This window comes from Gallus gallus, chromosome 3, assembly GCF_016699485.2.
Source record: "Gallus gallus isolate bGalGal1 chromosome 3, bGalGal1.mat.broiler.GRCg7b, whole genome shotgun sequence".
NCBI lineage: Eukaryota > Metazoa > Chordata > Aves > Galliformes > Phasianidae > Gallus > Gallus gallus.
In genome coordinates, this window is record NC_052534.1 from 35,747,031 (window position 1) to 35,764,148 (window position 17,118).

Here is a 17,118-nt window from a genome sequence, read left to right on the forward strand (position 1 = left end):
TAAAGGAATGCATTAAGTATAAATATCATCATCATTTAATTTTTCACTGGAAAGCTACCTTTTTAAAAATGAAATTCTTGATGTGAAAAATCTCTGTATTGTTTTATATTCCCCATTTGGTAGGCAAGAAATGTTTTAGCAATGCGATTTGCAGTTTTCATGATCATTGTATTGAACTAGTTATTTATCATTTTATTGACTTTGCATTAAGAAATCATATTTTAAATGACGTTAAATAATTGGGAAAATAATAGACTTCCATAAATAAAAACAAATTTGATAACTATGAAGACAGGATATGCTAATTAGCTTTTTTTTACAAATAGCTTCTAGAAAACAGTATTGAGTATTAACATACAATTAAAAAACTCTACAAAATCAAGAACTGAAAGTATCCAAAAGTATGTTCCATCTTTTCTGCTTCTAAAGCTGATTCTTAGGTCGTGTGATGAGTATGTTGCTAGGGAAGATGAAAAAGTACCTCACTATCTAACATTGTGTTTTTTGTTCCCTTAACTTTAAAAATAAAAAGAACACATTGTTCTTCTTTTCCAATGCCATTCTGACACCAGTGCAATAAACGAGCGTACGAAAGTGATTTTCTATTTTGATGCCTATTTCAAAATCATCAAGTTAATATTATAGTAGATGTGCCAAAAATGTAAATCAATTTTGAGAAACGGTATCAATCCAAGAACTGTATAATGCTTGCATTGTCTAACTTGAATTCCCTACTTTTTTTGTTTTGTCTATAGACACCCTATTTTTGGCCATCAAATTGTTGGGAGCCGGAAAACACAGACTATGGTCAGTGTGGAAATCTTTCCTATTTATTTCGGGAATCATGTATTATATGAATGAACATATCATTGCAGTCTATCTTGTTTAATCATTCCACTGTTAAAAGGATTAATTAATGTCATGTAATTCCTGTGCAATTATTGCTGATATTGAAACAAATGTGTTGTTACCCTTTTCAAAGTTTATCAAAGCGGAAGTCAGATTTGGTGTTAATTTGAGAAAATAAAAAATCCTCAAAGGGCACCCAATATATTTTAGCATTTACATTTTCAATTTCTGCCAGGAGATGTAATCATTTACAGTGACAAAGTCTTAATGAAGCAGAACACATTTTATTGATAGTTATTCTCAGATTCAGACCGAAAGATGTAACAAGTTTAGGTCTCTTATTTTTGATACGTGACATGTAAAATTATTTGCTGTAGTTCTAATATGAAGCACATCAGAAAATACCTTGTTTACTTCCCCATTTTATGGCTTTCTATTCATAATTTGCATGCTGTAATTACTGATGTGTACTTAGACTTGCAAAAAATCCTCAGGCGAAGGTTTTCAAAAATTGCCAACCAGAATTAAATGTTCCTCTACAGCAAACAATAACTTATTTTTTCCATAAAAAGAAATTATGTACGGTTTCCATTCCAGTGCAGACTAAGTACTCACTTCATCTGAAGGCAAGGTCACTTGTTTAGGGTACTAAGCACATACATGATGGCTTACCTTTAAATAAACTAAAATTTTTAGTCTCTATAATCTTTCGGATATTTAGGTAGGTGTTCACTTGTAGTGTGAATTCAGTCTCTTTCAGACTGGGAGCTGAAAACTGCAGGGGTCATTGTAAGTGTATGTCCTGTTTTCAGCTGGGACAGAGCTGATTTTCTTCAAAGCGTCTGGTATGATACTGAGTTTTGGCTTTGTCCTGGCTTATCAGTATTCCATATTAGGAGAAAAATAATATTGGCCAACACCAATGTTTTAGCTGTTGCTGAGCAGTGCTGTACTGAGCCAAGGACATTTCATTTTCTCAGCTTCTTATGCTGTCCTTCCAACAAAGAGACTGGAGGGCATAAATTGCTGCACGGAAACAGGACAGCTAACCTAAACTGACCAAAGAGATATTCCATACCATATGACATCATCAGGAACTATAAAACTAGGATCCACTCCCCTGCCATTGTCAAGCAAAGGGAGGTGATTTAAGGGAAGAGGAGGAGTGGAAACAGGTCTCACCTCAGTGTCACAGGTAACCCCCATCCTGACCTAACTCAGATCCTCAGATGCCCCTGTGTAATAGGTTTGAGGATCTGGAACTTGAGAGAGAGGTGAGTAAGGATGCGGTGGGAGGTCCACCCATGAGATTGGCTAGGGTGAGGCAGTTGACTCCACACCTCAAGACTGCCTCTGCCAAAAAGGAAAAAAAGGTGATTGTCGTAGGCAACTCCTGAGTGGAACGGAGGGCCCAATATGTTGACCTGACAGTACCCATAGGGAATTGTTCTGCCTCCCTGGAGCCTGAGTGAGGGATATTTCTAGGAAACTTCTTAGTCTGAATCACCCCTCTGATTATTATCCCTTGTTGATAGTTCAGGCTGGCAGTGCTGAAGTAGCAGAGAGAAGCCTGAGAGTTATCAAAAAGGATTTCAGGGGACTAGGGCAGTGAGTGGGCAGAGTAGGCATACAAGTCATAGTTTCCTCTATCCCTTCAGTAATAGGCAAGGATACTGAGAAGGGCAGGAAAACCGTTCTCATAATACATGGCTGAGAGTCTAGTGCAATTGCAAACATTTTGTTTTGTTTCGTTTTTACCATGGGACAGTTTACCTGGCACTTGGCCTGATGTCTATTTGATGGATCTCACCTGTCTCAAAGAGGAAAACAGATCCTAGCCCAAGAGCTAGCAGAGTTTGTTGAGGGGGCTTTAAACCAAGTATGAAGGGGTAAGGGGATAAAACCAGGCTTGCTAGAGAGGAGTCTAGGGGAGCAATGACGGGACTGGAGATGAGGCAAGAGGCTCAGCTGAGGTGCATCTACACCAATGCAAACAGAAGGAGCTGGAAGCCATTGTGCGACATGCGAACTATGACTTAGTTGCCATTATGGAAACATGATGGGATCGCTCCCACAACTGGAGTGCTGCAGTGGATGGCAACAAGCTCTTCAGAAAGGATAGGTAAGGAAGGAAGGGTGGTGGCATGGCTCTCTATGCTAGAGAGTGTTTTGATGTTGTTGAGCTTGGGGCTAGGAGTGATAAAGCTGAATCTCTGGGGCTAAGGATCAGGGTGAAGACCAACAAGGTGGACATCTTGGTGGGGGTCTTTTATAGACTGCCTAACCAGTCTATAAAAGTCTAGTCTATATAACCAGTCTATATAACCAAGGATAAAGAGACATATGGGGCATTCTACGAACAGTTGGGAGAAATTGTGTGATTGCCAGCCCTTGTTCTCATGGAAACTTCAACTTCCCAGATATATTCTGGAAATACAGTAAAGCACAGAATGAGCAGTCCGGGAAATTTCTTGAGTGTATGGAAGATAACTTTCTGATGCAGCTGGTAAGAGAGCCTACCAGTGGACGTGCCCCGCCAGACCTACTGTTCACAAACAGAGGAGGACTAGTGGGAGATGTGGAGGTCAGGAGCTGTCTTGGACAGAATGATCATGAAGTGGTAGAGTTCTCCATTCTTGGTGAAGTCAGGATTGGGGACAGCAAAACTGCTACCTTGGGCTACCTTGGACTACCACACTGGAACAGGCTTCCCAAGGAGGTTGTGGATTCCCCATCCCTGGAGGCATTCAAAGCCAGGCTGTTTACCCCTTTACCCCCAACTTGGCTGTTGGGGTAAAAGAGAACAAAAAACTTTTTTACAAATGTATTAGCAGTAAGAGGAGGACTAAGGAGAGCTTTCATCCTTTACTGGATGCTGCAGAGAGCATGACCACTGAGGATAAGGAAAAGGTTGAGGTTCTCAATGTCTTTTTTACATCTGTCTTTAAAAGTCATACCAGTTATCATTGGGGTACTCTACCCCCTGACCTGAAAGTCTTGGGTGGGGAGCAGAATAAACCCTCCACAGTTCAGTAGTTTTTATTTCAAACTACAAGTTCTGCTTGCCGGATTGAACCTCAAGACAATGGATGGTTCCAATGGACACCTTGATTTTCCAGAGCTGACAAAATTTGATTTCACATACACTGCTAAGTAAAACAATTTCAAACTGAGACTCTCAGCAAAGATGAGTACCTTCAAGGGAGAATTTGAAAAATGTACCAATTTCCTCATCCTATAGAATGAGAAAAATGTTCATCTTATAAAATGCTGATATTTGAAGATTTCCGGTAAGTAGTTATCAAAGGCTATAAAGGAAGGGTTCATACCGCACCTGAGTGATTAGCCACTCTATATGAGGGAATTAATCACTGAAGGAGGAATATTTGATTTACTAGTTATTAAAATGTTTTTTCTTTCCTTGAAAGTGTTATTTGTTTTCCTCTCAGGAGCTCTTCAATGTAGTCTCCTAATATATTAAAGATCAGAAAGTAATTCACTGTAGTTTTAAGAGACATTGAGTTCTTCAGATGTAGTGTGTTTGACATTACTGGGGGAATTTTAATAAGCATGTACTTAACATGCCTGAACTCATGGTTAGGCTGAGAAATTTTCCTTTTATATCCTTTAATCTAAATTGTAAGAAACTAACTTTCTAGTTGCAGCTGATTACTGGACCGGGCAATGAATTACGTGCATAAGTTGGTGAACAGAACTCTTGTATAATCTCTGTAGTCTTTTTCATGTCAGAAATACAGAATTTAACTTGGGATCAGATTCTTACCCTTGTTGAGCAGTAAGTCTACTGGCTTGAGAGCCCTTGAGATTCAGTGTAAGACCAGTATAATGATTTCCAGTTGGTGAATTTAAGTTCTGTTGCAGTGATGTGAAGGAAGGAAAAGCCCCAACCTTGCCATCTCATTGCTCCCTTCAAATCATGAGACAAAGGTGCAAGCCTGTAAGAAACCTGTCCAGTGGTTGCACTAGGTCTACTTATGGAATTTGTGTGTTGCCAGAAATGACTAAGTCTAGAGCATTAACAGGAAAGCAGTCTTTTGAGGCTAGTTTTCAATAACATTTTTATTGGGTTTGCATCTTCCCAGACCCAGAAGTTAGCCTTTGTTTTGTGGCCTGAGGATTTTTTTCCCTGATGGCTTTCTGTAAATACAGAAAGGGAAGATAAGGGGAGAACAAAATACAACTGTTTGCAGAAAGTATCACATCTCTGTTGTAAACAAATGGTCACTAGAAGAATAAAGAAAACTCAAATAAATAATACTCTAAAACCAAAAGAAAGGTAGAAATGATTTGACGATATTAAATTTCATCACAAACACACTCCAGCCAGGTTCTGCAGATTTTCACAGTAATTGTTACCTACTAGAAAATAAAATAGTTTTTTTTTTTTTTCTATTACAGGTACATAAATGCATTTAGTACTTGTCATTTATTATAGTGCTGCACATTGCTTCTGTGTTCATGGACGTATCCTGAACAAACTTGAATTTCTGCCTCCTAAAACAAATGAATGGCAGGAATTAGGTGTTTTTAAAAGAAGAAAGCAAAAAAAACCTGCTTTCTGTGTAATCTTCCTTTGTCAAACAATAAAGAAAATAATTTTCTATGCGGTTGACCTAATTTTACAAGTCTATTAAAGCACACTACAGCTTTATTTTAATTTAAAAACTATGCCCAACCCTTGATATTTACTCACCTATAGCTGGGCTGCTGTCCAGAATGTAGAATACAGCCAGAAAATAATTAATTTTTAACCAGAAATGAAATGAGTTAGAGCAAAAATAAATATCCTTACTACTTTATAAAGTATGTTATCATCTCTGAAATACTATTTGTTGCCCCATATTAGCTTGTAAAATAAAAAGTATTCATTAAAAAAATATATCTGAAGAAAATGTAAGAAAAAACAGCCTTCCGAAATTTCAAGAAACTTGAGGCTATTTCTACTCAGAAAGAAATAGTGCACTGCTATGTCTTGGTCACAAAAACAGGGCTTGGATTAATTTAACAAATGTCAAAGTGGAAGTGTGTAGCCCTTGATTTTGATATTAACTATCAAAATAGTGACCAGATGGTCACTCTGAGACTACTACTAAGAGAAAGTTAATATTCACAAATTGCAGAAAATCTTCTCTTGAAAATCATGCTGTAAGATATCTCAGGATTGATACCTCAAATTGCAATTTTTTAATTTTTTTTTTTAATTTGGATTCTTTTATTCCATCTGTTGAAGATACCCATTTTAATGCCATATGTCTTGGAGTCCACCCATGCAGGACATGCTGTTCTGTGCAGAATCTCAATGGTTTCGGTGGGATCTTATTAATGAAAATAATTACGCACTTCTCACATTTTTAGTATTTGTGTTTTTGTTTGTTTGAATAAAAAGGATGGTGTAGTTTAACTCACTTTGCATTTCCTGTGAGTTAAGTCATGTTCTTGAATTCCAGTTTGGTTTTATGACAAATAAAATAGGATCTCAGTTAAAAAAAACTGCCTGTGAAAATGTATGGTTGAATGTGCTGCCTACCTGCAATCATTTTTCTTATTCTTTTTTTCTGCTAACAGATTTTTTTTTTCCTGGCATATTAAAAACAGCTCATGTCATTAAGATATAATTAAAGGTGGAAACTTAAGTATGTTTCATTCCTGAACTGGTGAAGATTGGTCACATATGAAATTATTATTCTTTATATGTTTGGCCTCCGGTCTCATGGAATTAGTCTGATTCCCTTGGAGGTGTAGTGACTTGCAGCTGTTGCACATTTGAAGGATTCAGTCCACTGAATGAGATAAATAAGAAATAGAAGCGTCTAAAGGAAAAATCTACTCACAACCAAATGCAAAGTAATTTTGTTTGAGAATCTCAAGCCAAAGTCTAAGCAAAACCAGGGAAATCTTTGTAGCAATACGAGAGTCATATAACAATTTCAGATGTATAAGATATGAAGGACAATTAGTAACTTTTAATCATTTTCTCTCTAGTATTCTTTTGCTGAAGTTTACACTCATAAGTATCTGAGACATAGTCGTTCACTTACAATTGATTGTGTATTAAAAAAAGATGTTCAAAGAGAGTCAGAAGAAAATTTTGTAAGTGCCACAGTCACTTATGATGTAAAAGAAGTTTGAACTAATACTAGAAGACAATAATCAATTGTATCTATATAGCTGCAAGAGGATCTGTTTCAGCCTTGTAATTTTTGGGTGTGCATTCCCCCCAGGTGAGTTAGAAATGGAGGAGTTTTGTAGAGTCTTGGAAGGTTATGGAGAATTAAGAGCATATGACCATGTATTTTCTAAATTGCATTAAGGCTATTTTCTATATATTCAAAGTAATTTCTGTTGTGAAGAATAACAAATCTTGAAAACGTACTTGTGTTTAGTAGCCTTCCGGGTAATAACGTGCCGTAAATGCAGTGTTCTAGGAAATGAGAACACTTACACAATAACATGCCTTAATTAATTACCCCCTTTAAAATATATATGCCATCTATCTAGATAAAAACAAATGCTGCATGTAAACTTCCATGGCAATTTCATAAATATTCATGATGCTGCTATCCAGCTGAGTTACAGTAAAATACAGAAATCATCTACTTTTGTTATGTGAGAGCTTTTGTTTTATAGATATTGTTCTCCAGCATTTCTGTAAAATCAAGATTCTGTCCTGTTTAAATTTTCTTCATAATTCAAGTCCTAACAAGTGACTAACAAGTCCAGTCCATACAAAGCTTCCTTCCTATAAGAAACTTTCTTAGCACATAAGAGTAAACTGAAAAAGACTTCTCTCTGTTCAGCATCTGCTGCTCCTTTCTGAACATGAGCCATGGCAACTGGCTCATCTGCCTGTCCTCTGCCAAGCTTGCAGCCACACATACACAAGTACATAGCATTCAAAAAATAGTTACTATCATGCATCATTTTTTTCACATCTTGAAATTTGAATCGAACTTTTTTTTTTTTTTTTTGTACATCTTTCTGCATTGTTTTGCATGGAATAACTGAAAAGAAGGAGGACTGTACAGAAGAGGCATTATGTCCTTTCTTTGCCCAAATGCTTGGGAGGGATTCCCTTGGCAACAGCTTAGCAGTAAGCAATGTCGATGTGAGAAATATTAAGCCGTATTGCTTGCCTGAACTCTGCTGGAAAACTGCATGTGCTCAGCATCTCTGGAAATGAATCCATAAATATGAGTCAGTAGCTTGGGGCAAACTGGTAGCAAAGTAGCATTTTTCTTATATATGAATTGTCAGATATGAATAAAAATGTATTTGTTAAAATTTATGCCATGAGAATGAGGGAAAAAATACCAATAAAGTGTAAATAGCTTGTGCATAGCTCTACAATTCTATAATCCTGAATCTTGATGCCCAATTCCCAGTTTTTCAACAGCTCATGTCAGCAAGAGTAAGTCAGCAATGACTCCTGTAAACAGTCCTCTTGGGTCTTTAATAGAAATCTCTCTTGTAAGGACCTGCATCAGAATATCTCAAAATTTCCTGGATTTCTAGTTGTAGTGAGAAACAGTGCCTTCCACCCATCTCAAGTAATTTACCAAATTGTTGTACGACTTGGATGTCACTCCTCACATGAGTGGCTTTTTGTTGAGAAACTAGACATACAGAATGTGTTGACTAAGATCTTAGTGACGGGGCTAGGTGAGAAATAAAATCTAACAAGCAACATTGTCCCTCAAGAAAATATGGCTGGGTCTGGTACTTGCTATGCATAAAATTTAATCTGAGTAGAACCCCAAGAAATGTGCTTTAAGGAGAACTGCATTAGCAGAAGGATGGTCTAAGCAAACTACTTTTCCACTCTGGATTTTTCCCTTTATATTACACTTCAGAGCTACAAATTTCACTCGTTAGGAACTATTTCTGTCATGTAAGTGATGAAAAGAAAGTCTCCCTTAACAAGCATGTCCTGAATTTTGTTCTGAACCTTACTAATTCGGACACTGACAGCCCACCACAGTGAGGGCTCTGTAAATAGGAGGCATTTCCTGAAAATGCTCTCTAATCTCCTCACCACTTCTGAGTTTTTCACTTGCCTGAATTTTTTTTTCCATGAATGTGTAAATTATCTCTGTAATACATGTAACATGTGAAGTGTGTTTGGCCAAGGCATTTGTATTCATACTGAAGTAGGCAGCATTACTTTAGCAGTGCTACTTTAAAAGCATTGATAATCTGCATCTAGGTCCTCTAAAGATAGAGATTCTGAGGTTTATAAACATAATTTTCAGAACTGCTTTCAAATCACCATGTTTACCACATTAAATATGTTTTTCTTGATTGGCTTTTTTTTTAATGTTTCATTATTAATATCAAAGTTAGAGCTTTCAGGTCATGGCTACAAATGTCTTTTTTAGCCTTACCACTGTCAGCACTCTGCCAGGTAGGCACTGAGTAATTGCCATCACTGCAGCTGGGTTCTGCATAGCAAAGTCATGGGAATTTAGGTGATTTGGGTAGCCTTTATTCTGTATCTTTTTTTTTTTTTTTTTTTGTCACTTTACACAATTTTACCTGGCAACATAATCTGGAGAATTTTGTGTGTAAAAAGATAGATATGCTTTTTCTTGAAATCTCTAGTTCTTGAACTCCCTGGTATTTTGAAACTGGGTTTCTTTCTTGTCCTTGATTTATTTAAGAAATTTGTAATTAATTGGCTGTACTTCTCTAAATTTATAATCAAATCACATTCCTTAAATGTTATAGAAATGTTGTGATCACAGAGTAAAAGCTAGTGAATGGTAGGACTATTACAGAAATTTTGTTTTGGACCATTTGGATATTTAGCACACATAAACTGTCATAGTCTAGCTTAACGTCATTAGCATTTACTGAAGGGTGTAGTACGTTAGTAGTTTGTAGTACTGATAAATGAGATTGACCCATTTGGCCACCTAAAAGAAAATTATCTTTTTTTTCTATGACTAAGAGAAACTCAACAGCAGTCACAAATACCAAACATTATTTTTATAGAGCAGATCTTAAAATGGCATAAATGGCCCTAGAAATGCTGATGTTAAAAAAGAGTTGGTTTCATTTTCTCTGTTCCGTAGTCATGCTCTGTGCTTATTGTCCTGTAATTCTCCATCTGACGCAGACACTCACATATGGAGAACTTCTGTTTGCCCACAGGGCACTTTGAAACCCTTGGAGCTTACATTACTTTCTGTTTTCTTTGCACTTTAAATACTGACTAGGCATGACTAGGCGCTGACTCCGAAATGAGAGTTTTGATTCAGAGAGGCTATAAATTTAATCTGGCTTCAGTGAGGAAAATGAAGTTCACAGAATGTTACACCCACCATCTAGGGGTGAATCAAGCAGTAACACTATTGGCACTGGGACAGTTATGTAAGGGGTTTTAAAGTTTGTGTACACGGTGGTGGATATGTAGGTGGCATTATCTGTGGTCTTCAGTGGTACGGGTATACTTGCATTGGATTCAGCTGAAGCTTTTTTTCTCTGCTTTGTATAGATTTAGACCCCCTTTAGACACAACCTTAAATTCCTAGCTTTAACTTTCAGTTGGAAGCTCTGTGTTTTGAGGTGTTTGTTTGTTTCTTTTGTTTCTGTCGGTATGTTTGTTTAATACAATGAATAGGCAGTCTAGCTTCTTGATTCTAGCACAAAACTTGCAATTATCACTGTGATCTATAGACGTTTGTGTGAATTTTCAAGTACAATTGAACAGCTGAGCAGGAAACAAAGGTAATTAACCATGAAAATATGTTATCTTGTATGTAACAATTTAAAAATTTAGAGGGGAGAAACGTCTATACACCCTCTTCATAGAACATTTCTGGTTTTCACTTTCAACTCTCTAATTGTCCAAGTTTTGTGAACACCTGAACAGAGTTTTCAAGAGCAAGTAGTCTTGCTTCATAGATAACACTGTTTTTTATAATTCCAGTTTGTGGTTCAAATACCCATTTATATAATGCAGGATGCTCCAAAAGTAATGCCTCCTATTCATTTCCATGGAAACTATAACATGTACAAAGAATACAGTAACTATTGGATAAAGCAAAGTGTCAGCTATAAAACATTATTTTTGTACATAATCACCACCATTAGCTATACATTTTCTCCATCAATGAAACACAGCCTGCATGCTGTGCTCGTAAAAATCTGTGCAGCCCTCCAGAATGTAGCTTGTCTTTCTCATCACTGTTGCTGCTGCTGAAACACACCACTCACTGCCTCACTGTGCTCGCACTCACCGTTTGGTTTCCAGAAACATTCAGCAAGCATCAATGAATGTCAGTAGGTGCCATTTTTTTTGGCAATGGTGGAATTTGGCAATGGTGGAATCCCACACCTTTGCTTCATACACACTTCCATGTGAGATGCCACTTGTCAGAATGCCCCACTTCTGCCATGTGTCACATGGCAACAAAATGTAATTAAATATTGGTGGGATGGCTCAAATACCACTGCCATAGCACCACCATCTGCATCTGGTATTCTGGGCCAGCAAAATAAAATAGGAGGCATTACTTTCAGAGCAGCCCTTGCATATCTCTGGCCATCTTTCAGTATGAAATGTTACATATTCACACTGCATTTTAAATTGCTGGAAAATCTGTTTTCTCATGCTAATCAGTAACTTGTAAAGCATATAGTGTTTAATACATAGTTCACTTTAGTAGAGGCAATTATGTTGATTACAAAATCCATCAGCATACACTGGCACCAAAATAAGATTGTATGTGGCACTCCATATTTAGTAAATTGAGGTTATTAATCAGACCCTGTTCCCAGTGTATCATTCATCCATATGTTAAGCATTTTTCAACACTCTATGAGGGAACAGCAAGCACAGGCAGCTCCACAACAGAAGATGTATGAGGTTTGAGGGTGGCAACAGTGCAGGCAGGGGCTAATCCCTCACCAATAAAGTCTTGAGTCACCATGAAAGTCCTGGCTTCAGCCGGGAAGTCAGGGTAGCATTGGTAGTATACAGGGCTGGTTACAAGCATACCTTGCACAAATCAAGCAGGGGCCACGGAATGTAGCTGTGCTTGAACACAGCTCCTCAGCTATGGGTCAGGACGTCCTGGAATGGTCTGCTTAGGACACTTACAACTCCATGGTGAACTGAGGGTCAAGAGCAAGGTCCTTGGGGATCACTTTCAGTAAAGGCCTTTTTTATTTATTGCATATTCTACAAATTAATGGACCTCCCCCTGTGCAGCTTTAGAGTAGTGCAGGCTCAAAAACAGACTTTTAGCCTGAAAGAACAGTTGCAGCCCTATCTTTTTGGTTTAGACAGAGTCAGTTAATAGTACTCATCTTCAAAAAATTTTGATTATTGGCTGAATTCAGACACAATCCCCCTTTGAAGTATTTCAAACTTTCTTCATTCTCTCAGCATCCCTGCTTTTATTTGAGCATAAGCGTTCCTGGCTGGGAAATGCCTCCAGTTCTAATATAGAGCAGTAGGATCACAAGAAGAGATGTAAGAACAAAAAGAATATTTTGACAACTTGTTTCCTTCAAGCACAAAAGCAATCTGCAGAATTTTACAGATTCTGTCAAACTGCCAATACACTACAATTACCAAGGACCATCTGATAATGATGCAGTCTGGTAAGTCAATGTAAGATGCAGTTCCAAAAATCTCCCATTAGCAGATCATAAATGAACACTGATGAGCTGGAAATGTCTTCTCTATTATTGCAATTTCCATTCTACAAATGCAGATGTTCATGTTTTGGGGGAAAAAATGGGAAACACAACACTGGGTATGTTGTCAGTAACTGCATCATCTTTTTGTGCTGGAAAAGCATATGTGAAAATAGAGCTACTTTTAGTTTCAGAACCTTACTGCAGATTGTAGTTCCAAATGAAGCTATAAAAACACCAAAAGCTCATTCAAATGGTGAACTTAGAAAAGCAGATACTGTCATTCTCTGAAATGCCAAGGGATCACAACTGTCTTTTGGTAGAGGACCAGGAGACACACTGCTTCATGTGAAGCTACATGTTTTGGTGCAGACAAGGAGTGGTACCAGAAAAAGACAGCATCTGTATTTCAAATCTCATTGCTCTAAACTTCAAAGGGATGAGACGTTATATCTCTGTATTTTCAAAGGTTCTGTCTGAAAATGAGAGATTTTCACATTATTTCTGCATTCCAACACGTTAGTGAATTTTGTTATGGACAAACCAAGGATTTGTATTGGCAAGACTGTGAACTAGTGAACTCAAATTCCTGAGCTGCTGCCTGCTTCTCTTCTGACTATGGTAGCTCTTAAATAGATCCTCAGACATGCACTTTTATAATAAGGATGTAATTGTTAGCACACAGCAATGACAGTATATTGAGTCAAGGAGTAGGAATATTCTTGAGGACTATTCTGTTCTGCACTAGTAAATATGTTATATTTCCCAGGTAACTGAATCTTTATTGGAAATATTTCAAACCGTCAATATTATAACCTTTATGTTCAACCTTATGAAGGGGAGGAGATCTGGATACTAGAGAAATTATTTTTCTGCAGAAAAATGTCTAGGGAATGAACATGACTTGTCTAACTATGTACATGATGAAAAACAAGTGTTCGTATATGGACTCATTGCCAAGGAGTTGAAGCAAAAAGGATCATTAAGAGAACTCTGCAGGAAATATACTGTGGTATGCTCACACAGTGAAGTCAAGGATTTTCTCAGACACAGCGTTATATTAATAGTCCAGAAAGCTAATTCTTCTGTCCTCATCTGCTCCTGGTGACCTAGTGGTTGTTTTGCCAGCTCTGAGTACTCTGTGATCTGAAGATGCCTCTTCTGTTGAAGCCTCCTCTGACAGAAAGGTGGACAGTTGGCTGCCTCTACAGCAGTGACTTTTGTTAAAAGTTAGCAGGAGATGCCAATCCCAAAATTTATCCACAATGGGATTCAAGGAAGTGCTAAGCTAATTAAAGGTGCATATAATGGGGTACATGAAAATATGATTTACAAGAGGATAAGCAAGTGCAGAGAGCAGAGAGTAGAGAGTTTTGTTTTTGTTTCTGCTCAAATGGTTGGAATGGACAACAGCTAACTTCTGGAATTCTTAGAACTGTCTACGCATTTCTTTTAAATATACATTGTATGTATAAATTTTATTGATGATATTTTCAAGGATTTTAGGAATGTTTTTTCATGTTCAAAAAAATAACTTATTTTGAGGGAGAAGGGGGAAAAATGTTTCACTGTCAGAGGAGTTAAATATTAAAGACCATCTCTGTCCTCATTATTTTCCTAGCACTGTGGATACATCCTAGCTACAAAGGGTTCAGAATTCACCTGATCTTTTTGTGACATTTCAGTATGTGTGCCAATGCACTAGTGTAACTGTATAGTACTATTAAAATGTATGGAAACAGAGGCTGTACAAATTCTTTGCCTGCTGTACTGGGTGTGTGATTAGTGTATTTGCATCCGTACATATTAAATACAAAGAAATTGCATTGGAACCAGAGGGGATGTGGGAGCATAACAAACAAAGGCGGTGGCCATTGCTTCTTAAAGGAATAGAAAAAGTGTGAAAGAAAATAGGCTAGGTAATGTATAGTAAATGAGGAAAGAATAGAGAAAAAATGTATCAAATAACTTCATTTTATGTCAAGTAACACTTGTAGCTGCTGCTGGAATTATCAGAAGTGCTTGTCATCAATTGCACCAAAATAACATCCATCAGTGGAGGTTTCCATGCGTTTGCAAGTGATTTGTTTGACATAAATATATTTCCTTCAGAGTTGTAAAATATACGTAATTGGTTTGACTACCTTAAAAATCAAAGCTAAATACAAAACAAACAGTTCCTTCTTCCTAGAGATTGCAAGAATGAAGAATATGTAATTATTTCTCTTTATGACCTGCAGTGGAGAAGCCAGTAGCTGGGAGGTGGGAGCCGTGGTCCATTCCTAGGCAGAACCATTGGCTCATTTTGCTGATCACAGAGACCACTGTTATGTTAAGGTTTTCTTACCTACACTGATCAGAAGATTCTCCCATCTTACACATGAGAATGTGCTTGGAAGTAGTGGTGTGGGTAGATAATGCTGCCAGACTTTAGCAAAAGGAATTGTATTGCCCTCCTTATCTTTCTGTTGGGGTGTCTTGTGTAATGCTTTGGGGTGATGGGTAGTAAATAAAGTCTTTTGGAAATATATTTCATTTTTGAAGAATATAGAGAATAAAGAATTTAGTCAAGCTTTTATTCAAATAAAACAACAGTGCTGTCTGTGTACCTTAACTTTCATTTTCATCCTTTCAGTATTTAGTTCCATTTTACTATTCTCTTCAGTCAGCATGAGGTGGAGGCAGAACAGATCTGCTGAATGATTTTGGTTTTAAAAAAGAATGAGAGATTTTGTATCTAACACAAGCTACTCCTTTTTCATTTTTTGATCTAATCTTGTTTTAAATGGAAGTCCTTGCAAACTGTACTGTATGAGACTTGAATCTTTTTTGGAATCAATTTCTAATTAAAATTTTTCTGTACACAATTTTTATATTTCCTGAGGAATGCACACACAGTTAAAGATGTTTTTGCCATTTTGTCTTTAATGTGCCATGAAACAAATTCACTGCAAGTATCTTGTGCATTTTGTATGTATCTGTTACGTAAAGCAGATTTTATAATTATTTAATGAACCTCTGTATCTGACCCATAATTTCAGTTAAATTACTTGTAGCATTGATTCTGTATTTAAAGCTTTTCAGAACATAAGAAGAATTCAAAACGAAAAAGAGAGCAAGCAGTAAAATATAGATGAAGCCTCTAGATTTCTGGTCTGCTGTGTTTGTGAGATAGTAGCAAATCCCGTATGATTTTTATTCTGTTTCAGCGGTTTACCTCTGCAAGCGGACAATGCAAAATAAAGCAAGGCTAGAGCTAGCAGACTATGAAGCTGTAAGTACCTGAGGAAAAGTACATTTTTTTGCTGATCTTAATTAGCATGTAAAATAATGATAAGCATGAGAACTGTGGGCATTCTGTAATTATACAACTTTTGCCAGCATGTGGGTTTGACATTGGTCAGGAGTCATAAAAGCTGTTTGAGAGACAGTAGCAAAGGCTGGCTGGGCAACAGTTGACATTTTGGCTTGTCTCTAATATTGGATCATCATGCAAGGATCAGAAATATCTGCTTTCGAATCCCACATACACCTCAAGTGTTTGAAAGCAATTGTACTCTATGTAAAGACTTGAATGAGAAGTCTCTGGCAATGTTTTCAGAAGCATTTAGTAGCTATAGAGATATGAATCTCATTCTTAAAAGTGTTGCTGGCACTTGAGCTTACATCTCATCAGTTATACTATAGGCAAAGACAGTTAGAGTAGAGGCACTTCCCACTCTCTAAATGTCGTGCTCTGCCCCAGGCAAGAAAGCAAGGTAATTGGGGCCAGGAAGAGCAGTAGAAGGAAAGAGTTTGATTAGGTGATGAGGACGGCACTGACTGAGGAGATGGCTTGAATTCCATCCCTATTCCCCCAAAAGTTCCTGAATTTTTCATGAAAGTGTCAACATAAAATTCATGCACATTCTTGTCTCTGCACTGAAAGCTGTCCAGCTGTGTTACTATGACATGATAGCAGGGTAGTCAGCCAGACCTCTCAACATGCCAAATACTCCAGCCTCAGCATCATGCTGACAGACTTCATTGCTTCTTCTGGCACAAACTTGCTTTTCAGTGTACTGCACTGTAAGATATGCATAATTTTATATTTGCATACCTTAAAAAATTTACCTTCAGTATACTGTCCATAAGAGCCTTTATTGGTTTTTACAAGATCTCTAGAAAGTCTCCTCTCCAGTCTCTGTAATCTTTATTTTCAGTAAGAATTTTGTTGAGATACTTTTGCAGTACATAGAAATACAATTAACACAACACTTTTTGATAGGAAGTTTAAAGACCTTTTTTCACTTAATTTCAATAAAAACAATGTGCAATGGCAACTGGGGTCTTTCTTGATGAATGTAAGTACCTCATTCTTCTCCATGGTACCATACTGCATGCTGCTGCCTCTTAAGCTTGAGAGAGATAGAAAAGCTCTATCACAGACCATGAAACTGTTCGGACCAGAGAAAATAATTTTCTCAAGGTTTGGAAAATATTCTTCTTCCTGTTATTTTTAGTAGAATATAGCATATATGCACTCCTCATGCAGAATTGAATAACTTTAGTCTACATTTCTTTTGAAATGAGAATAGCTGTGGATAGCTTGAAAGACTCCTACAT

At 37.2% G+C, this 17,118-nt stretch overlaps 1 protein-coding gene across 30 annotated transcripts in view; it reads left to right on the top strand.

Annotated features, from left to right (window-relative positions):
• The window catches only part of RGS7 (regulator of G protein signaling 7), a 258,096-nt gene that overhangs the window by 185,866 nt on the left and 55,112 nt on the right, over window positions 1–17,118 (top strand). For all 30 annotated transcript variants that reach the window (XR_005858068.1, XM_046938436.1, XM_046938438.1 and 27 more), the window contains 2 exons: window positions 756–807; window positions 15,723–15,787. Coding sequence is in view for 29 of the 30 variants with exons in the window: in XM_046938436.1 (XP_046794392.1) it covers window positions 756–807; window positions 15,723–15,787 (117 nt within the window). In the remaining variant the exon portion in view is untranslated. The remainder of the gene's footprint in view (window positions 1–755; window positions 808–15,722; window positions 15,788–17,118) is intronic.